The sequence below is a fragment of the Vigna unguiculata genome, chromosome 1 (genome assembly GCF_037176805.1).
Source record: "Vigna unguiculata cultivar grain cowpea cultivar isolate G323 ecotype 2 chromosome 1, ASM3717680v1, whole genome shotgun sequence".
Taxonomy (NCBI): domain Eukaryota; kingdom Viridiplantae; phylum Streptophyta; class Magnoliopsida; order Fabales; family Fabaceae; genus Vigna; species Vigna unguiculata.
The window spans coordinates 47,749,751-47,767,596 of record NC_140792.1 but is presented as its reverse complement, the minus strand read 5'-3'; the positions used below and the strand labels follow the sequence as shown (position 1 = coordinate 47,767,596).

General features: G+C 31.2%; 2 protein-coding genes across 6 annotated transcripts; one reads left to right on the top strand and one right to left on the bottom strand.

Moving 5' to 3' along the window:
• The first annotated feature begins 630 nt into the window (after positions 1–630).
• Positions 631–5,119, top strand: LOC114181758 (transcription factor TGA4-like). 5 transcript variants are annotated; one of them, XR_003603917.2, is made up of 10 exons: positions 631–917; positions 1,626–1,836; positions 1,935–2,009; positions 2,496–2,555; positions 2,647–2,724; positions 2,840–2,903; positions 3,169–3,440; positions 3,534–3,761; positions 4,184–4,487; positions 4,837–5,119. XR_003603917.2 is itself a non-coding variant. In XM_028068305.2 (9 exons), exons 2-9 carry the CDS (start codon positions 1,678–1,680, stop codon positions 4,334–4,336), a joined length of 1,089 nt encoding a protein of 362 aa, XP_027924106.1. In that variant the 5' UTR covers positions 631–917; positions 1,626–1,677; the 3' UTR covers positions 4,337–4,729. The 5 variants fall into 5 exon arrangements, 4 of the variants coding, with proteins under 4 accessions (XP_027924106.1, XP_027924116.1, XP_085531622.1 ...); XM_028068305.2 differs by lacking the exon at positions 4,837–5,119 and having other exon boundaries at positions 4,184–4,729; XM_028068315.2 differs by lacking the exons at positions 631–917; positions 4,837–5,119 and adding an exon at positions 965–1,112 and having other exon boundaries at positions 4,184–4,729.
• A 1,347-nt stretch (positions 5,120–6,466) lies between these two features.
• LOC114181751 (glutathione hydrolase 1-like) lies at positions 6,467–9,867 on the bottom strand. Its single transcript, XM_028068297.2, has 6 exons — positions 9,357–9,867; positions 8,686–9,198; positions 8,327–8,562; positions 7,304–7,568; positions 7,033–7,170; positions 6,467–6,835 (listed from the first exon to the last, which is right to left on the bottom strand). Exons 1-6 carry the CDS (start codon positions 9,702–9,704, stop codon positions 6,587–6,589), a joined length of 1,749 nt encoding a protein of 582 aa, XP_027924098.1. The 5' UTR covers positions 9,705–9,867; the 3' UTR covers positions 6,467–6,586.
• Positions 9,868–17,846: the final 7,979 nt, after the last annotated feature.

Below are 17,846 nucleotides of genomic sequence, written 5' to 3'. Positions count from 1 at the left end.
CATGGGATGCATACGTACAAATATTCGTATTAATTGGCTAATAATTTATACGTTAGGGTTTGTGTGTGTATAATGTAAGACATGAAAAAAAAAATTGAAATGATTAGGTTTTGTCCAATCTGGTGTGAAGGTGTGACGTCTTCTTCTACTCCAAACACTCCACACCACCCTTCGTTAATCATATAAAACTCATAATTTCTTGACTTTCTAAAATTGTTGGTGCCCGCATTCTACCTTGGTTATCATTTCTCACAAATTAATTTCGTGGATGGTGACACCAATAATACCTTATAAACCGGATAATTAAATACAAAAATAGCAAGTACATTAATTAATTATTAAATATTTAGATAGAGTGATGGGTGTTGATAAACATTCCGGTGGCGGTGGAACAGTAACAGGAACAGGAACAGGAACAGGAACAGGGTTGAGGTCTACCTGGTGCGCACATTAGCGATAGTGGAAACATGACGATGAGTGTGACACTTGGGTTGTGAAATATATTTGACTCTCTGTAGATCAACATAAGCAAGCAATTAGTAATTAGTAACAACAACAACAACACACACAAAAAGAAAAAAGAAAAATAAAAAAGGTTCCACCCTCTAATAAGAAGGCACAAAAAGTCGTCTCTTTCAATTTTATTTGTATTTGTACATATACATAAATAATGTAAGGGCATTTAAAAATGGGGGGCTATGTTTGTGTATGTTTTTTTAATATATATAATTAAAATCGAAGGAAGAGGTGTGTCTCTGAAAGCGTCGTCTTCCGAACTAACAACGCAATGATGGAGTGATAGGAAGGGTCTAGCGTTCTGCGGTTCTTCACCACGCCATGCTGGCATGAGGATTTTGAGCGGGAAAATAATAATAAGACAACGTAAATAACGTTTCTGAAAGTGGCTTTATAACAAGGTTTGGCTTTTTGGATTTTGTTTTTTCAGTTTTTGTGGATAATTGAGTAACTGTCGAGGATGGGAATTGGTACAGATCAAAGTTTGTTTGTTGTACTTTTCCAACTCAATATTATCATGACATCAATGGGTGGAGGAGATACCTGGGGAGATTGATGACTTTATTTATCTTTGTTTTGAACTGCTATGATTACCGGTACTTTCTTCCGGAGGTTGTTAAAACTTTTGTTGCCTTTGGGAAAAGGGAAAAAAGGGGGCTACGTAGGATTTGGTTTTGCGTTCCTATATTTGCGAAAAATGATGAGGTGGTTTGTTACCTTATTAATGGGAAAATCGTACAATAGATTCTTCTGCATAGGCGCTGTCTGTGGCGGTTGTCGTGCAAACGTGGATGAGGTGGAGGAAGGAACTAAACTAAAACACGGTTTAGTTAAATGAATTATGCGACTTTTGTGCTTCTCTTTACCTTGTGATGTCTGGTTTTTCTTGAGATTTATGGTTCTGTATGTTCCCGTGTGTTTTTAGCTAGTAGTTAAGGAATTTTACTCTTACTTCTGCTGGTTTAAACAGTGCCAACTACATAATCTACTCTTGTTCTACTTCCTGCTGGTGCTATGATGTAGGATTAACAGAGTATGAACTGGGTATTAATCTTTGAAGTAATAACGGTGTTTGGCTTATAATCTTGAATGCATTTTTTGCTGTATAGGTATACGGTGAATGGTTATTCTTGAGTTGTGGCAGTGATCGATACTAAGAGCATGAATTCAGCATCCCCACAGTTCGTTTCCTCGAGAAGGATGAGTGTGTACGATCCAATCCACCAGATTAGTATGTGGGGAGAAGGCTTCAAAAGTAATGGTAATTTAAGTGCATCCATGCCTTTAATAGACGAGACAGACATGAAGTTAGATAGTCAGGTGCGAGTCCACTACTAAATCTGTGCTTTGTTTCCTTGCCAAATACGAAGGCTTCTTCTGCCAACTAACCAAATTTGTTTGTGCTGTTTCATACCTAGTCAGAGGATGCTTCTCATGGAATACTGGGAGCACCTAATAAGTACGACCAAGAAGCTAACAAGCCTACTGATAAGGTAAGACCGTGTTTTTTTGCCCCTTCTTTCCCCCAAACAAAAGAAAAGAAACAAGGGTTATTTCTTGGTGGTGTTTTGTTACTTTAAACTTTGTGAACTCTGGTATACTTCCTGCAACTGATTTGTCAGCTCAAATTCCCTGCAAATGCAGATGTAGACAATTTTGAGCAATACAATTTCAAATTTCTTTCATCGGGTCATTTGTCTAGGACTAAATGTTTTGCATTTTAGATACGTTGTCATTTTGAAGGCTCAAGGTTTGTTCTGTAGGGTGTTGTTGTATAATGCAACGAAGTATTATTCAAGCCTTGAGTTATTGGGAATGTTTTGGCTCAGCCTTTTCAGTTTTGTTTCCTTTGTGTGAGTGAAAAGTTTAGTCCTGCCATTTTGAACTTTGAGGAATCTGTATTCAAATTGGATCCATACTCTCTTTTATGCCCGTATATGGTGGAAACAAATAGGAACCTAATATGATGAAACATGCAGATACAAAGACGTCTTGCACAAAATCGAGAGGCTGCTCGAAAGAGCCGTTTGAGGAAAAAGGTTTGCATGTTTATGCATTGATGGATTGTGGTATTTGGTATTAGAGACTAGATACACTAATGTTGGTGTTGTTTCTGATATTGCCCCACAGGCCTACGTGCAGCAGTTAGAATCAAGTCGTTTGAAGTTGATGCAGTTGGAGCAAGAGCTTGAACGTGCAAGACAGCAGGTGTGGGGAAGATGAGTTAATATACTTTTAGTTTCTCTAATGGATCACATTACGTTGATCATCGACTTTCTTCCTTTGCCTTTCTCTTTAATATCTCGATGCAACAAAACTGCAGGGAATGTACATAGGTGGTGGGTTGGACTCTAATCATCTGGGTTTTGCTGGATCGGTAAATTCAGGTTGGTACTGCAACTATATATTTCCCTGCACAATAAATTACACATACATCTTCTTTTAAAAATATTATACTTATTGTATGTTGATATTCCTATGGCATTGCAACTCCTGAATTGTTCAGAAATTTTCGTGTTGTCATGCAAGATTACCATAGATTGTTATGGTTGGTTTGTAATATTGTTCCTAGTTTGCATGAGTATCCTTTCTTCTTGTATTAGAATCAGTTTTCCAGTCTGTTCTTGCATTCTAATAATACCATATTTGCAGGAATTACAACCTTTGAGACGGAGTACGGACACTGGGTGAACGAGCAGAATAGGCAAATCACAGAACTGAGAAGTGCTTTAAATGCTCATATCGGTGACATAGAGCTGAGGATTCTGGTAGATGGTATGATGAACCACTACGCTGAAATCTTTCGCATGAAATCTGCTGCTGCAAAAGCCGATGTGTTCTATGTCATGTCTGGTATGTGGAAAACAACGGCCGAAAGATTTTTCCTCTGGATCGGAGGCTTTCGCCCCTCTGAGCTTCTAAAGGTGACGGTTCATATTTAATAAATGCAAGATGTATAAAACTTCATTCCTAGAATGTGTAGTATGGTTGTTGCTGACATTTTATTTTAATTGCAGGTTCTTGGGCCCCTGATTGAACCTCTGACAGAGCAACAACGGTTGGATATCTATAACCTTGGACAATCATGTCAGCAAGCAGAAGATGCCCTGTCACAAGGTATGGACAAACTCCGGCAAACTCTTGCTGATAGTGTAGCAGCTGGACAGTTCATGGAAGGAACGTACATTCCACAGATGACTTCTGCAATGGAGAAATTGGAAGCTCTGGTGAGCTTTGTGAACCAGGTAATGTTTCTGCAGACAATTGTGTAACTTAATTTGTAGTTTTCTTCCGTTGTTAATCCATTCCAGAAAACAAACTACTCTAGGACTTTAAGATTTACAATTCTCATAATATAACAATAGGATATTAAACTGAACCCGGTAAGATATCCTATTAAATGCTGAAATGCGTTCTTTAATTTCTCTATCTCCGTTTGTCAATCTATCTATTTGTCTTTCTTTTTTCTTTTACACTTTTCTTGTTCTTGGATAATCATGAAAGAACTTTATGATCAGAAAGAAAACCTAATCTCTTTCATAAAGCAACATTCCTCAAGTTAGTTTTGATGGATTCATAGTAATATTTCACGAATCATATAATAGAATTAATTCTATAAGTTTTTAAAAAATTTCCTTTGTGGGAAACAATGGTGTGTGTGAAACAGGCTGATCATCTACGGCAGGGAACGTTGCAGCAGATGTCTCGAATACTTACAATCCGTCAGGCTGCTCGATGCTTGCTTGCTTTGGGAGAATATTTCCAGCGCCTGAGGGCTTTGAGCTCACTCTGGTCTAACAGACCCCGTGAACCTGCTTAGTCTCATAAACAAACAGGTTAAAGGAGCCAAAACTTGTAACATGAACGTGATGTGATGATGAACAACATTGGTCAGTTTCTTTGGCCAAGAGCATCACGTGAGGGTCCAGGTTGCTCACATTTTTCCTGCAGTTTTGCGTTATGGAGAAGCTGTAAATACCACTGCTCGCTCATTTTATGCATACCAGTCTGTAAATAAATTAATTTTGGACGCATGGTGTATATTGGATTGTTGCAGAATGAAATATTTAGAATATGCCATGAGCCTGTGTGGAAGTTCGTCATGTAAAATTCATATAACGTTACTTTGTTTGCTTTTCAAAATCAATCCACTTTTAGACTCTCTTAGTGGACATAGTTATTTTTCTGATGATGGAGAGTGATTTGTTAGAAATATCAGTTAGTCTGTGATTGGTTTTATTAGTATGCTGTTCACTCTAATAAGCTTTATAATAAGAGTATTTATACAGTTTTGTTGTATCTTTGTTCAATCAACTACAGATGGTACTCCTTTCTTCTGCATCCACACCAAAATCTGCACATGAGGAGGCATGTCAGTGAACTTCAACAAAGAATCTGGACTCTGCATCATGGTTAAATAGCCAGAAAGAATTGTGTGTACCGGCATCATTGTTGGTGAAACACATTGGTGACTTAATCCTGAAACATTTCCATGCATTAACTAGAATACCGAGATCTTCAATTTATAGGAGTAAACAGTTTCTATGTTTGGAAGAAATCTTGGAAAAGAAAGTTTCTATGCTATTACTTTTATGCAACCAAATTCATTACATCTGAATTTTTCATGCATAGCTACTGTTTCAGCCTTTGCAGGTGTCTTCTCTTTTTTTTCCATCGGTGACAAACAGTTTCTATGTATGTATATAATGAAGCATGCATATAGGTAGCAGAGAAAAAATTATGATACAAGAAAACTGAATGACAAAACAAAAAAAATAAACGAATATTTCGGGGATGTAAAAATCAAGATAACATACTGTCATGTACCTGCATCAGAGATCTCAAACGCTGGAATCAAGTGAGATAGTTGTTTCTCAAGCATAAATAATTCATAAACTTCAGAAAGTGTACGTTGTCGATACCACTTGACCATGATTACCCTGTCAATTATCTTTCCGTTAATCTTTCAAAACATCTTTTGCGAATAATTAATACAATAACTAGTTTTAAATATGAAGATTACTTTTATTTTTATATCAGAAGCAACTAAATGAAACCTCTCCTACAGTATGGTTATGGTAAGAGAAAATATTGAAAAGCATAAATATTCTAAATTTTTGTAACTCATATTTGTTGATATACAAGAAGCGATGAAATCAATTCCTGCATTTCGACATTGTTTATAAATTGAATTAAATAAAAATTATGAATCTAATTAAATTTTTTATAAGTATTAAATAAAAAACAAAAGATTTTAACCACATATAACAACTGGTCTTAGTTTTCCTTAAAAGAAAACTAGTTTTAGTGTATTCTTCGATTCAATTTTCAGAAAGAAAAAAAATACATAAAACTGAGAGAAAGGTTGTCATATATCTGAGAAAACTTTTGGTTAATGTTGGATTCTCACAGGTTTTTGGTAGAAGTGGAACAAGGAAGGAGCAAGAAACTTTTTTCTTTTGACAAAAACATCATCACCAAAGTCCTTTGTATGGTCGAGGTTTGTAATCAAATTGCAGAAGCTGAAGCCTCCGAGAAGTATCATTGTCAGTTGTTGCACCTGAACTCAAACAAGAAGAACAAAAAGCCTTTTACAAACATCTATGCTTTCTCTTCACCATCGCCATGTATAAACCACTTTTAGTAAACACTACACCTTTGTCTGAAAAACTCAAACTTATCTGTTTTGTAATGATATGCATGGCCAGGCCTTATGATTAACTGACCTAGAATCTTCATTGTAAATCGAGCGTTAACTTGGGATTAGCTAACTCTTAAAAAACATTATGCTGAAATTTGTTTAGTCATGTAATTAACAATAATCCCATGTTAAATAACTTTACAATGGTGTACTGATGGAATTAACTGCAGGAACAGGAGTGTGTAAACCAACAGACAGAAAAACCACTAGAAAAAGTGCAGGGAAGTTGTGGAAACCTGAGATACCCGGTAGTATAATTGTGTAGATCTTTTATTTCAACCGTGGAAATACAGAAAGCAGTGAATTATGAAAAGGACAAACTACGATTGCTTAGATGAAAAAGAGATATCACAATGTCAATGAATTATCTCAAAAGCCTGCAGGAAGACCACCCTTTCTTGGATCACTCACTGCCACAAGCCTTCCATTTCCATTCTCTTTACTTTTTCTTGATGACACAAAATCGTCTATAACAATAAATTGGCAAATAGTCCCACCGGCAAGGCCCTTTAGGACATGACCCTTACTTATAAGGACTTTCCTGATATCAGCGCTAAGTTCAAAGTGGTCACCGCTCACAGTTGTCCAATTCTCATAGTTAACCACGTTAGGAATTAGCTGCATAAAACATGGGGAGTTTCTCAGTTAATCAGTGATGGAAATGTTGAGACAAGTATGCAGTCAAAATCACAAATGGAACAGTTTATTGAAATAGTTTACAATTTATATGTAAAACAGTTTAGACTGATATACTGTTGTTTTATAGAAAAGTAGTTTATATCAGTTTGTGCAAAGAATTTAAAAGTTTAAGATACCTGATGATAGACCCTTGGAGCCGTTACAGAAGAAAAAGGATCGAGTCCTTTACCGAAGTGATTCAAAAGAACCTCTGAAGTTCCACCAATAATGAAAGCACCTCCACTTGCACCTACTACAGCTTTTAGCTTCCCATTCTGCATGGACATAGTAAGAAATCATTGCAAGAGAACAATGAGTACCTTAACTGATAATAATGAAACATTTCAAAACCACATAGATGATAATGTGGAAAAAGATAGCCAAATTTAAGAGTCAAGGATTTGATACCTTGAGGGCAATAGTTGGTGTCATGGATGATAGTGGCCGCTTTCCTGGCACGATGAAATTGGCCGGAGCTGGCGGTGGAACATCCTTGGAAACATTTATAGGCATGGAAAAATCATCCATCTCATTGTTCAGTACTATTCCAGTACTTGGTGAAAGGATCTTTGAACCAAAATATGCATTTACAGTAGTAGTCATGGAAATGGCATTTCTCTCAAGATCTATTACACATAAATGACTTGTACCATGATCATGAATTTGATTCCACCTGCCAAGACAGTTAAGCAAAACTTAGAATTCTGTATCACCACAAATAAATTTAGTTAGAATATTAATTTAGACCTTGTTTATTTGGATCTATATATATATATATATATATATATATATATATATATATATATATATATATATATATATTCAATTTAGTGACCACACATACAAGCATTTTCAAATGTGAGGCTTCTAATAAACGTGTGAATCAACCTCCTTTTCACATAGTGTAATGTGAGGCTTCTAATAAACGTGTGAAGATTGAGTGCATTACTTCACTTGGCTATTAGAACTCAATCACATAAAACATTAACATCACTTTCAACTCAAAATTTTAAACAATGGATTTATAAGTCTTCATCTTTATATAATGCTTTATTTTTTCGTTTCTATTCAATGTAGGATTTAGACTCGCACTTAGATTACAGGTCAAATGCCTAAAGTCAACCCATATAACAATTATGGACATCTGCTCAATCAAGTTGACTAAATGCCTATAACAACTAAAGCCAACCAATTGATCATGAAACTGAAATCATTGAATCTTTCAAAACAAGATTGTCGAGCCGCGCATGTTATGATGCATTATTTGCCAACGGTTGCTGCATTTGTTTCCGTCATTCATTCGTAAAGCTGAATGTTCCTAGTGTATGAGGAAGAAGACAAACATGGAGTCTGAAGAATGTCCTTAACTAGCACAGGCATGAATGAAGCCTTGTGAACATTAGTGTAAATTCAAGGAACTAAGGAACTTACTTGCCACCGTAATGACTGGAGTCAAAAGTCTTATTATCATTGATGTCATTTTTCATCTCTTTAGCAAACCAACGAGAAAGCATATCAGAAACAACCCCAGTAATATTTACAAAATCAGGATCACCAAGATTCATTCTCACGGCAAATACATGTTTCAGAGCTTCAATTTCACGATGGACCCCTAGGGCACCAGAAATGCCAGAAGGGAGTTTATATTGATCTAGAATGTTCAGCAGCTGAAACAAAAAGATAACATTGGCTAAATGATTTAGTTTCCTATCGATGAGATCGATATAAAGAAAAAGAAAAGGAAAATATTATTAACAAGAACACCATTGCAGTGAAGCAGTTAAACTTACGAGTATCATTGGAGGTCCACCTGAAGGGGGAGGCATGGCAAGAAGATTTAGTCCAAGAACATTAGTAGATAAAGGTTTCTTCTGTTTAACAGTGTAATTTTTGAGGTCTTTCGTGCTCAATATCCCTCCAGCATTCTGAACATCCTTAACTAAATTACGACCAATCAATCCATCATAGAAGGCTTTTGGACCAAACACAGATATCGCTCTGAGAGTGTCGGCTAGCTTCTTATTGTAGCATGTGTCACCTATGTTCAAGAGTTTTCCATTTGGTGCAAATATGCTACGAAGACCCTTGTCTTGCAATATATCTGACTCTGTTGCCTTCATCTGCATGTGCAGGTATGCTGATATTTGAAACCCACGCGCTAGTTTCTCAGCTGGATTTACAAGCCTTATCCATGGAAGTTTCCCATACTGTTTCCACGCCTCGTGAAGCCCAGCAAGTTCTCCAGGAACTGCTACAGAGAGACCACCTTTGGCCTTCAAAGTAGTATTTCCACCATACATATTCTGAAAAATTGATATACTAACACACCTTAGTACTTGTTTTTAACTGTTATTATGAGATGAAAGGAATTAAAACAAACAAAAACATAAAATTGAGACACTTTTTGTTTTCTCTCTCTTTTTCTTTGTCCTGCAACAAATTCATGAATTGAAAGTATAACCTTAGAAGCAAGAGCAGGGGCAGTTTCTCTCATATCAAAGGCCTTGGACACCCCATTAGCCTGCCTGAGAAGCATAAAGGCTCCACCGCCGAGGCCACTGGAGGCAGGACTCACAACCCCCAAACAAAGGGCGGCGGCCACCGCAGCATCCGCAGCATGTCCTCCTTCTCTGAGAATATCCTTCCCAATCCTTGAACATCGACGATCATCAGTGGCAACAGCTCCATTGCGGGCATAGATCACCTCTGCGTTAACTTTTTTGGCATCAAGGTTTGAAGCATACCCCAAATTCACCACAGCAACCAAGGCGATGACATGCCATAACAACACACCTGCAAAAGTTGGCATGTGTGGTCACAGAATTTGATGTCGGAAATCAAACAGTGGCTGCTGACTTTTTAAGTATGAAGCCGAGAGTGAACGCTGCTTCACGTTCACCTCAGCTTTTTGCAGTTGGATGGTAGTGACTCTCTCACACACAGAGGGACGTATTTGTGTTCTATCTTCTGTGAAAGCACAATATTTATAGTGAAAAAGGGAAAGGACCAGGAACTGACGTTTATTCTTGAATGCTTACAGTTACCATGGTCCATGGTTTTCTTTCTCAAATTTCTAATTTAGGTAAAAAAACATAAATAAATGAAGGTTGGTAAGAGCTTGTAATAGGAACATTTTTCCAAACTATTCTCAATCAATATTTTTAATAGACATAGGATCAGAACAAAGGAATGCGATTTATTTCAACGTTAAAGCTGGATGTGGTATTTGTATCAGAAAAAATACCACATCCGTTGAGATATTTTGTAGAAAAAGAAAGGGTCATACACCACATCCGTTAAAGAGAGTTAATACATATTAAATTTTATAACATTTTTATGATTAAATTAAGGGTTAAATATATTTTAAATTTTTTATAGTAAAATTTAGAATTAATCTTTTATCAAAATTTTTATCAATTTAGTCTTTCATATCTAACAACAGATATCTTAAATCCTACAAAATTTTATAGTTAAATATGATATTAAATAAATTTTAACTAAATAATTATTAATACGGTTTTACTTTATTTAAAGGATAAAAATGTTCATAAATATAATACAATAATATTTTATTTCATATACACCAATAAAAAATTAAAAATAAAAAATAAAATAACAATATTTAAATTGTTAAAAAATTAAAATATAATAAAACTTGAAAAAAATTAGCAGAAAAACAACAAAACCGAACATCTAAAAATTTACAAAAATAAAACAATTAAAATATAAATTAAATAATAAAATAATTATATTTTAACATTATTAAAAATTTAAAAAAATTCTTTTTTTTTACAAAAATTAAAAACCGTACATTTCAAGTCTTCTTTCACCGAAAGACCAGGCAGCACATGTGTACATTCTCTTCTTTTTGTTCTATTTTTGTTTCTATTTAATGCTTTCGTGTTTGTCAGACTTAGGTTTCACCATCTCGACTACACCTGTTTCTATTCAAATAGTAAGTTGTCAAATTGTAGTAAGTTGTGAAATTGTAATAAGATACTGCATATTTTACTTTATATATATATATATATATATATATATATATATATATATATATTAGATTTTATTTTAATTAAAATTTATTATGTCAGGAAGATGAAAACTGTAACAGAAAATATTCTTAATTCTAATTAAATTTAAGCATCCACTAAAAGAGTCAATTGGTAGTGCAGCCAAAGAAAAGAGTGAATTTTAATTGGGTGGTATCGTAACAATAAAATAATTTTGTAATTACATTAACTTCTTATTATATTTAAATTTTAATTAAGCTGAATCCATTCATCTAAAAAGATGAATAGTGATGCAATCAAACAATAATCTAAGTTCGTTTGAAAATATATCGGGTCTGATTTTTCAACTCAAACTTGTCCAAATTTTGAAACCGGGTTGGGTCGATAGATAGAATAGTAGACTGTCAACACTTCTAAATCTAAATAGTAAAAATCTATCAGAAAATGCCAAAAAATAATTATTGTTTGTGTCACACTTAATCGTCTCAAATAATTTACAAATTGATATTTAAGATGATTTAAGTATTTTTTTATATTTTATTTTTAAGAATCCGAGTATGAGTCCAAGATTTTGTATTAGTTAGAAATGAGAAGGTAGAGCGTTATATAAGAATAAAAATTCATAAATTTATTATTTTAATGTTTTAAGTTGAAATTTGTATTATTGTCTTGAGTTCAGATTTTATTGATGTTTGTCCTCCTCAGATGCTATAGACATAACATTTACTTTACTGTGTATCTCAAAAGGTAGATGCTTCTTTGAACATCTGATTATTAGATTGTTTTGTTGAGTTAATGTTAAATAACTACAAAAAAATGAATGTTACACAAAATGTGAGGATACTGGTGAGAGTTATTTAATAAAAAGTGAGAGGGGTTGTTCAAATTATAAAATTATATAAGTAACGGTGGCCTTCTCTTATAATATGTTAATACTTAAACAAAAAGAGATGCTCCAAACATGTTATCTGATTCTTCTTCCAATAATAAAAGATACCTTAGAAGGAAATATCGTTCTTCGAATCTATTCACGCATTCAACTATCCAAATTATAGTGTTGCAAAGTATTCAAAAGGCATTACAATGAAGTAGTTTAATTTCCAATCATAGCTCATTAATATTGCATATTTTACCATTATACGGCAAGTCTATTAAATTTGGCTAAGATAAATTATAATACCATATTAGAAAATTAAATTAAATTAAATGTATATTACCTTTAAAAAATCAATTAAAAACATAAAATTTATTATTGTTTGATATCATCCTTTATGATTAAAGGTATAATTAAAGTTTGAAAGCATATGGTTTATAGTTATTTATTGAGAAATAGTAATTGAGTTGGTTTGAAGATGAGTGGTTCTTGAAACAAATGGCACGTGTAACTTTAATGAAACAACACAAACACCCAAACGCATTATAAAAAGTGCTGAAGTGGGTCCACCACCTAATTCCCAATCATTTTTCTCGTCAAACAAATTATAATTATCGCCGTTTCTTGTTTAATTTAATTAAGTAATGGTTAATAAGTAAAAATAGTTTATTTAAAAAATAATTGGATTTGAATTTGGCTGCGAAAATTTTATTTTCAGCTGTATTTCGACTCTACCCTTCAACAAGCTGTTTTTATATAAGAAAGAAAATAAATTTACTCAATTCTTAAATTTGGAGTACTTTAAACTATTTATTCACAATTGTTTATTTTATAATTCTATAATAAAAACATTTAATATCATGTGTTCCTTCATTTTGCAGTTGTTTAAGATTGTGCAATAAAATGTTATAGCCTGAATGAATCTACCAGCTGTGTGGACCACTTGTTAAGGAACTCACCCAATAATTAGTAATTAGATATTGACATAAAATATTTAATAATTTTTATTTCATAACTAATAATTTATAATCCGTATATTACTAGTTAAAGCTTAACATGTAAAAATGGATTTTAATAATGTTTTACCAATTTTTTTATTCTTTAAATGTATTTATTAAAAAACTAGTGATGACTCAAATTATAAATGTTAAATTATTTTAATAATTTAAATTATTAAATAAAAAGATAGAAATAAATCTATACCTATTAATAGAAAATTTACTTTTAATAGTTGTTAAGTAACTATCCTTTAGTAAACTCATTTTATTACCAATTTTATCATTATTAAAATAAATTATTTTATTAATCAATATTATAATAAAATCCCTCGTAAACAACTATTTTTAATAATTAAAAGTTGTTGGTCACAATAGTGATTAATTTATATGTCAATTTAAAAATAAAAAATTATTAATTACTAAAATAATTATTGTTATAAATAAAAAATATAATTATCTCTATATTGATTTTTAAAATTTAGTTATCAAGATTTTAGTTACCAAAAGAAATTGATTACTAAACATTAATTACCAAGATTTTTATACCAAAAAAAGTAATTTTTAAATTAGTAGCTAATTAATTACTGACAAATTTAGTAATTTAATAATTAATTATAATTTAATATTTATAATAGTGATTATTTTAATAATCAATAATTTTTTATTTTATAAATTAGTAATTATAATATATAACTTTTCATTACTAAAATTGGTTGTTAATAAAACATTTTTCTTGTATCGTAAAATTTTACAATTATTTTTTAATATTTTTTTATTATGGATATATATATATATATATATATATATATATATATGAAAGTACTTTATTTATATTAAATAATAAATATATTACTTAATAAATTATATTTGTAAAAGTATAATTATATTAATTTAAAAGAATTGTTATCTTAATTATACTAATTAATACTTTTTATTTTTTTATTAAATTAACTATAGTTAATTGCAAGATTGAAAAATTTTAAATTTAAATTTCTTTTTTCTAATAACATAAACTGAAAAGTACATTAAACCTAATTTGTTAGGCTGGATGAATTTGATAGACCGTATCATACTCTATGATTCACGAGTAGATTTTATCCCAATAAACAAACAGTTGACTGCTGTATCATTTTTATCAAAATAATCTTGATAGTTTAAATAAAAAAAATAACAACAATTGACCTGGGAAGGGTTAAACTAATATTTATTTTTTTCAATTTTCTGGAAGATTGATAAAAGTATAATGTTTTGTCGATAAATTATTATTAAAGTAATATACTTTACACCCAACTAACACTTCTCGTTGAAGCTAGTTCATTCTGAACATGTTACTGCTACTCATTTTCTCAACTCACGTAACTGTAACACATGCAGTGATCAGTTCTAGAAGAATAAAAACATAACTGTATCATTCAACATCGGCATTAACGAAACAGTTCCTGAAAGCTGCAAAGATGAAAAAGAAAACTGACACGACAAATGTAATCTCTTTATTTGATTTATTAGTTGTTGTTAAAAAATAATAATAATAATATTATTATTATTTATTATTATTATTATTATTATTATGTGTACTCAATATCATCAGTGTTTTGGAATAATTAAAAGGCCATCCACTTACTACAAGTTCCATTGTTCAGCAATGCACGAGATAACATTGGGATATTTCTTATCATAAAAATAACTGGGTCCACACTTTCTTTCTCAAATAGACTATTTATCTATGGAGTAAATTTTAATTTCCAGAATACTTATTCCCAAATGAAAAATTTATCACTCAAAAAGGTAACTTTCTCAATCTTCCTAAGCAAAACTAAATGTTATCAAAATCTATTAAAAGAAGGGTGTCAAAGTTTGAAGTTTCTGTACAAAAGGGAACATTAAACATTAATTGCATAAGCGGGTAAAAGAAAGTAATAGGTAGAGCCGTCAAACTGGATTATAACCCGTGAGCCAATCCGGCTCATCACGAATTTGGGTCGGGTTGGGTTGAAAAAATATTACAAATTTCAGTACGGGTTAAAAATGAACTCAACCCACTAAAAACCCAGCTCATTCGGGTTGAATCCGTGATGAGCCGGATTGGCTCACCAACCTGCCAATAAATTTTAAATATTAAATTAATATATATATATATAATATAATATTAAAAAAATAAAACCTTAAACCTAAATGTTATTCTCTTTAATTCACCATTGCACCTTTTTGTTTGTTGCTGTCGTCTTGAAACCGCTGCTTCCAGACTTTATATTATTTGATTGTTCATTCTTTTCACAGTTCTAATATCTATCTCATCTTTCTCTCTCACTTTCACTTCATACTTTATTTTGTTTTAAAGTTATGCTACTTGACATTTTTGGTTGTTTGTTTATATAGTTAATGTTTATGGTGATTACGGAACAAAATGAATTTTGAAACAGTAGATGATCAACGTGTTAATGATAATTTGAATGATTCTTTGCCACCAACCGTAGAAGAGATTGATAATGAGGGTACAAATTTTGGTAGAGAAAGTAAGAGACCTAGGGAAACTACTTCTAAGGTTTGGGATCATTTTACAAAAATTGGTATAAAAGAAGGTAAAGAAAATGTTGTGGATTTATCCATTCAAGACTTTAATACTACAATTTGATAAGTGACAAGAATGATTTTATGTTAGATAGTAATTTATATTTTTGTGATTTTGGTTTGTATTTGGAGTTTAACATAATTTGGGATTTTATTTGGATTGTATTAAAATTTATTTAGATTTTAATTAGAATTATAATTTAGTTTTCTTGGGATTGAAGAAAAAAAATTGTGTGTGTTTTTTTTTTAATTAAGTGAGCCAGTGAGTCAACCCGTTTAACCCGCCAACCCGTGGTGGGTCGGGTCAGGTTCTAATTTTTTTGGTTCGCTAATAAATTAGTCGGGTTGGGTTGACCCACTAAGTGACCAACCCGTCGCGGGCCGAGCCGGGTTGAATCGGGTGACCCGTTTTGACAGCTCTAGTAATAGGTGGTTAATTGTTACTCAATTAAAATCTAAAGGAAAAAACAAAAAATATAAAAGCAATTCATATATTGTTTCCAAACAAATTTATTTGAAATGTTACATTCAAATGTATTCACAAAGAACTTAATTAATCTACTGATATTTTTACAAATAAATCAATACAAAGAGAATAATTAGTTTATATTAAAGCAACCTTTATTTTGTTTACATCAATTATTTTATAAATGCCGATGAAAATGAATAACTTTTGCATATTATATATTTATAAATACTTTTGTGAATTTTGCTGCTACTAAATTGAAAATAATATTCAGATAATTTTAGACTAAAAATTATGGACAATTTTTTTCATTAAAATTGTCTATTTAAATTAATTTTATAAAATAAAATTCTAAACTAAAAAAAAAATAAAAATCGGTTGACTAACTTGTCATCTTCTCAATCAATCCTTGAATGAGACGGTTTGAGATTTTTAACTCACGGATTTTGACAAAATATTGGGCTCACAATATGTTATTGTCCAAATATCACAGACATACACTAAAGTGGGCTTACAGGTTTTTTAGTAATGATGAAAGCCCAATCCGGTTGAAGCCCAATCTGATTAAAAAACATATTATGAAGTATGGATAATTTTAAACTTAAAATTCAAATTTCAATTATATTAGCATGTTTATGATACTTCGCAATTATATTAAAATGGTAAATTTATGAGATATAGATATTTTTAGGGAAGTTTATGGTGGAAATGATAGTGATACTATTAATCATGAAGAATAACAATAGCTAATATAGGCATAAGTCAAATTCATGGAAAAAAAAAAATCTTAAATGCTATAGAAGATCAATTACCAAAACAATGTTAATATTGTTTTATCACTTGTATATATAGCTCTTTTCGTTTCTTATTCTTAAAGCACATTTTAACTTTAATAAAAAAATATAACAATTTACCGTCAATCTAAAGAATAAATAGTAATAAATTAAAAATAGAAATCCAAAAATTGGCCTTTTTATTAAAAGTGTTTTTTTTAGTCTAAACAAATATGTTTATTTAAAATTACTTGTATTTTTTTAAAATTTGTAAATGAAAAACGTTTTTATAATGTTACAAGGTAACCGTGTTAAACATAAATTTTAACTGAAAATAAGTATTTTTTTTACAATAAATAGACACATGTCAAAATTCTATTCATACAGAAAATATTAAAAATAAATCTCTTTGATAATATTACTTTAGCACCATCAAATTCATTTAATAATCATATCTAAAATCATAAAGACGAGATAAAGTAAAATAAAAAAAAAATTATAATGTGTCAAGAAAATGAGATACGAACTACCTACGGCTTAATTCAATGGAATTATATATTTCCTGGGGTCAGTTTCACCAAATTTTCTAAATGAAGAAGGATTACATTAATAGTGACAATTCAGAGTTTCTTGATGAAAATAATAAAAATATCATAATCTCTTCCAAGGACTCAAGGAGAATAATAAAAGTTGCTCTTAATTTTATATTAATTACCATATCATATTTATACGTAACCACAATGCACACAAATAATTAAAAAGACAAAATAAAGTAACAATCACGTCATTTTATTAAAAAAATTAAATAACTGAATTTCAATTAAAGTATATAAAAATGGTGAGTATTTAATAGATTTTTTTTTTCAAATAAAAAGTTAATTAAAAATATTTTAATTTATCTTAAAAACTTAATTAAATTTATTTTTTATTGTTAAAATAGCCTAATCACGAGTCGTAAACAATTCTTAAATTATCAAAATGTCTTTCGAATGATAAAATAGTGTGTACATCTATAAATTTGTTGTATATGATATTTGTAATAAACAGATTCTACATAAAACATTTAATTGGATTCTGAGCATAGTTAAAATTTTATCCTAGAGAAATTTCTAAAAAATAACCCTCCAGCATTTAGAATACAAGCTACGAAGCCTTGCATGATTTTCAGGCAGCGATCGCTATCCTTGTCACTTTTTTTGGCATCCTAGTGTTTATAGAAAGAAGAGGGGAAGTACAGAATCAACGAGGTTAAAGGCATGGAA

Excerpts from the sequence above, each read along its gene's own strand:
- LOC114181758 (XM_028068305.2), top strand. The coding sequence starts at position 1,678 with ATGAATTCAGCATCCCCACAGTTCGTTTCCTCGAGAAGGATGAGTGTG. Across the intron at positions 2,725-2,839 it reads TTGAACGTGCAAGACAGCAG|GGAATGTACATAGGTGGTGG; the intron begins GTGTGGGGAAGA and ends ACAAAACTGCAG. Across the intron at positions 3,762-4,183 it reads TGGTGAGCTTTGTGAACCAG|GCTGATCATCTACGGCAGGG; the intron begins GTAATGTTTCTG and ends TGTGTGAAACAG.
- LOC114181751 (XM_028068297.2), bottom strand. The coding sequence starts at position 9,704 with ATGCCAACTTTTGCAGGTGTGTTGTTATGGCATGTCATCGCCTTGGTT. Across the intron at positions 8,563-8,685 it reads GTGGACCTCCAATGATACTC|CTGCTGAACATTCTAGATCA; the intron begins GTAAGTTTAACT and ends TTTTTGTTTCAG. Across the intron at positions 7,569-8,326 it reads TCCAGTCATTACGGTGGCAA|GTGGAATCAAATTCATGATC; the intron begins GTAAGTTCCTTA and ends CTGTCTTGGCAG.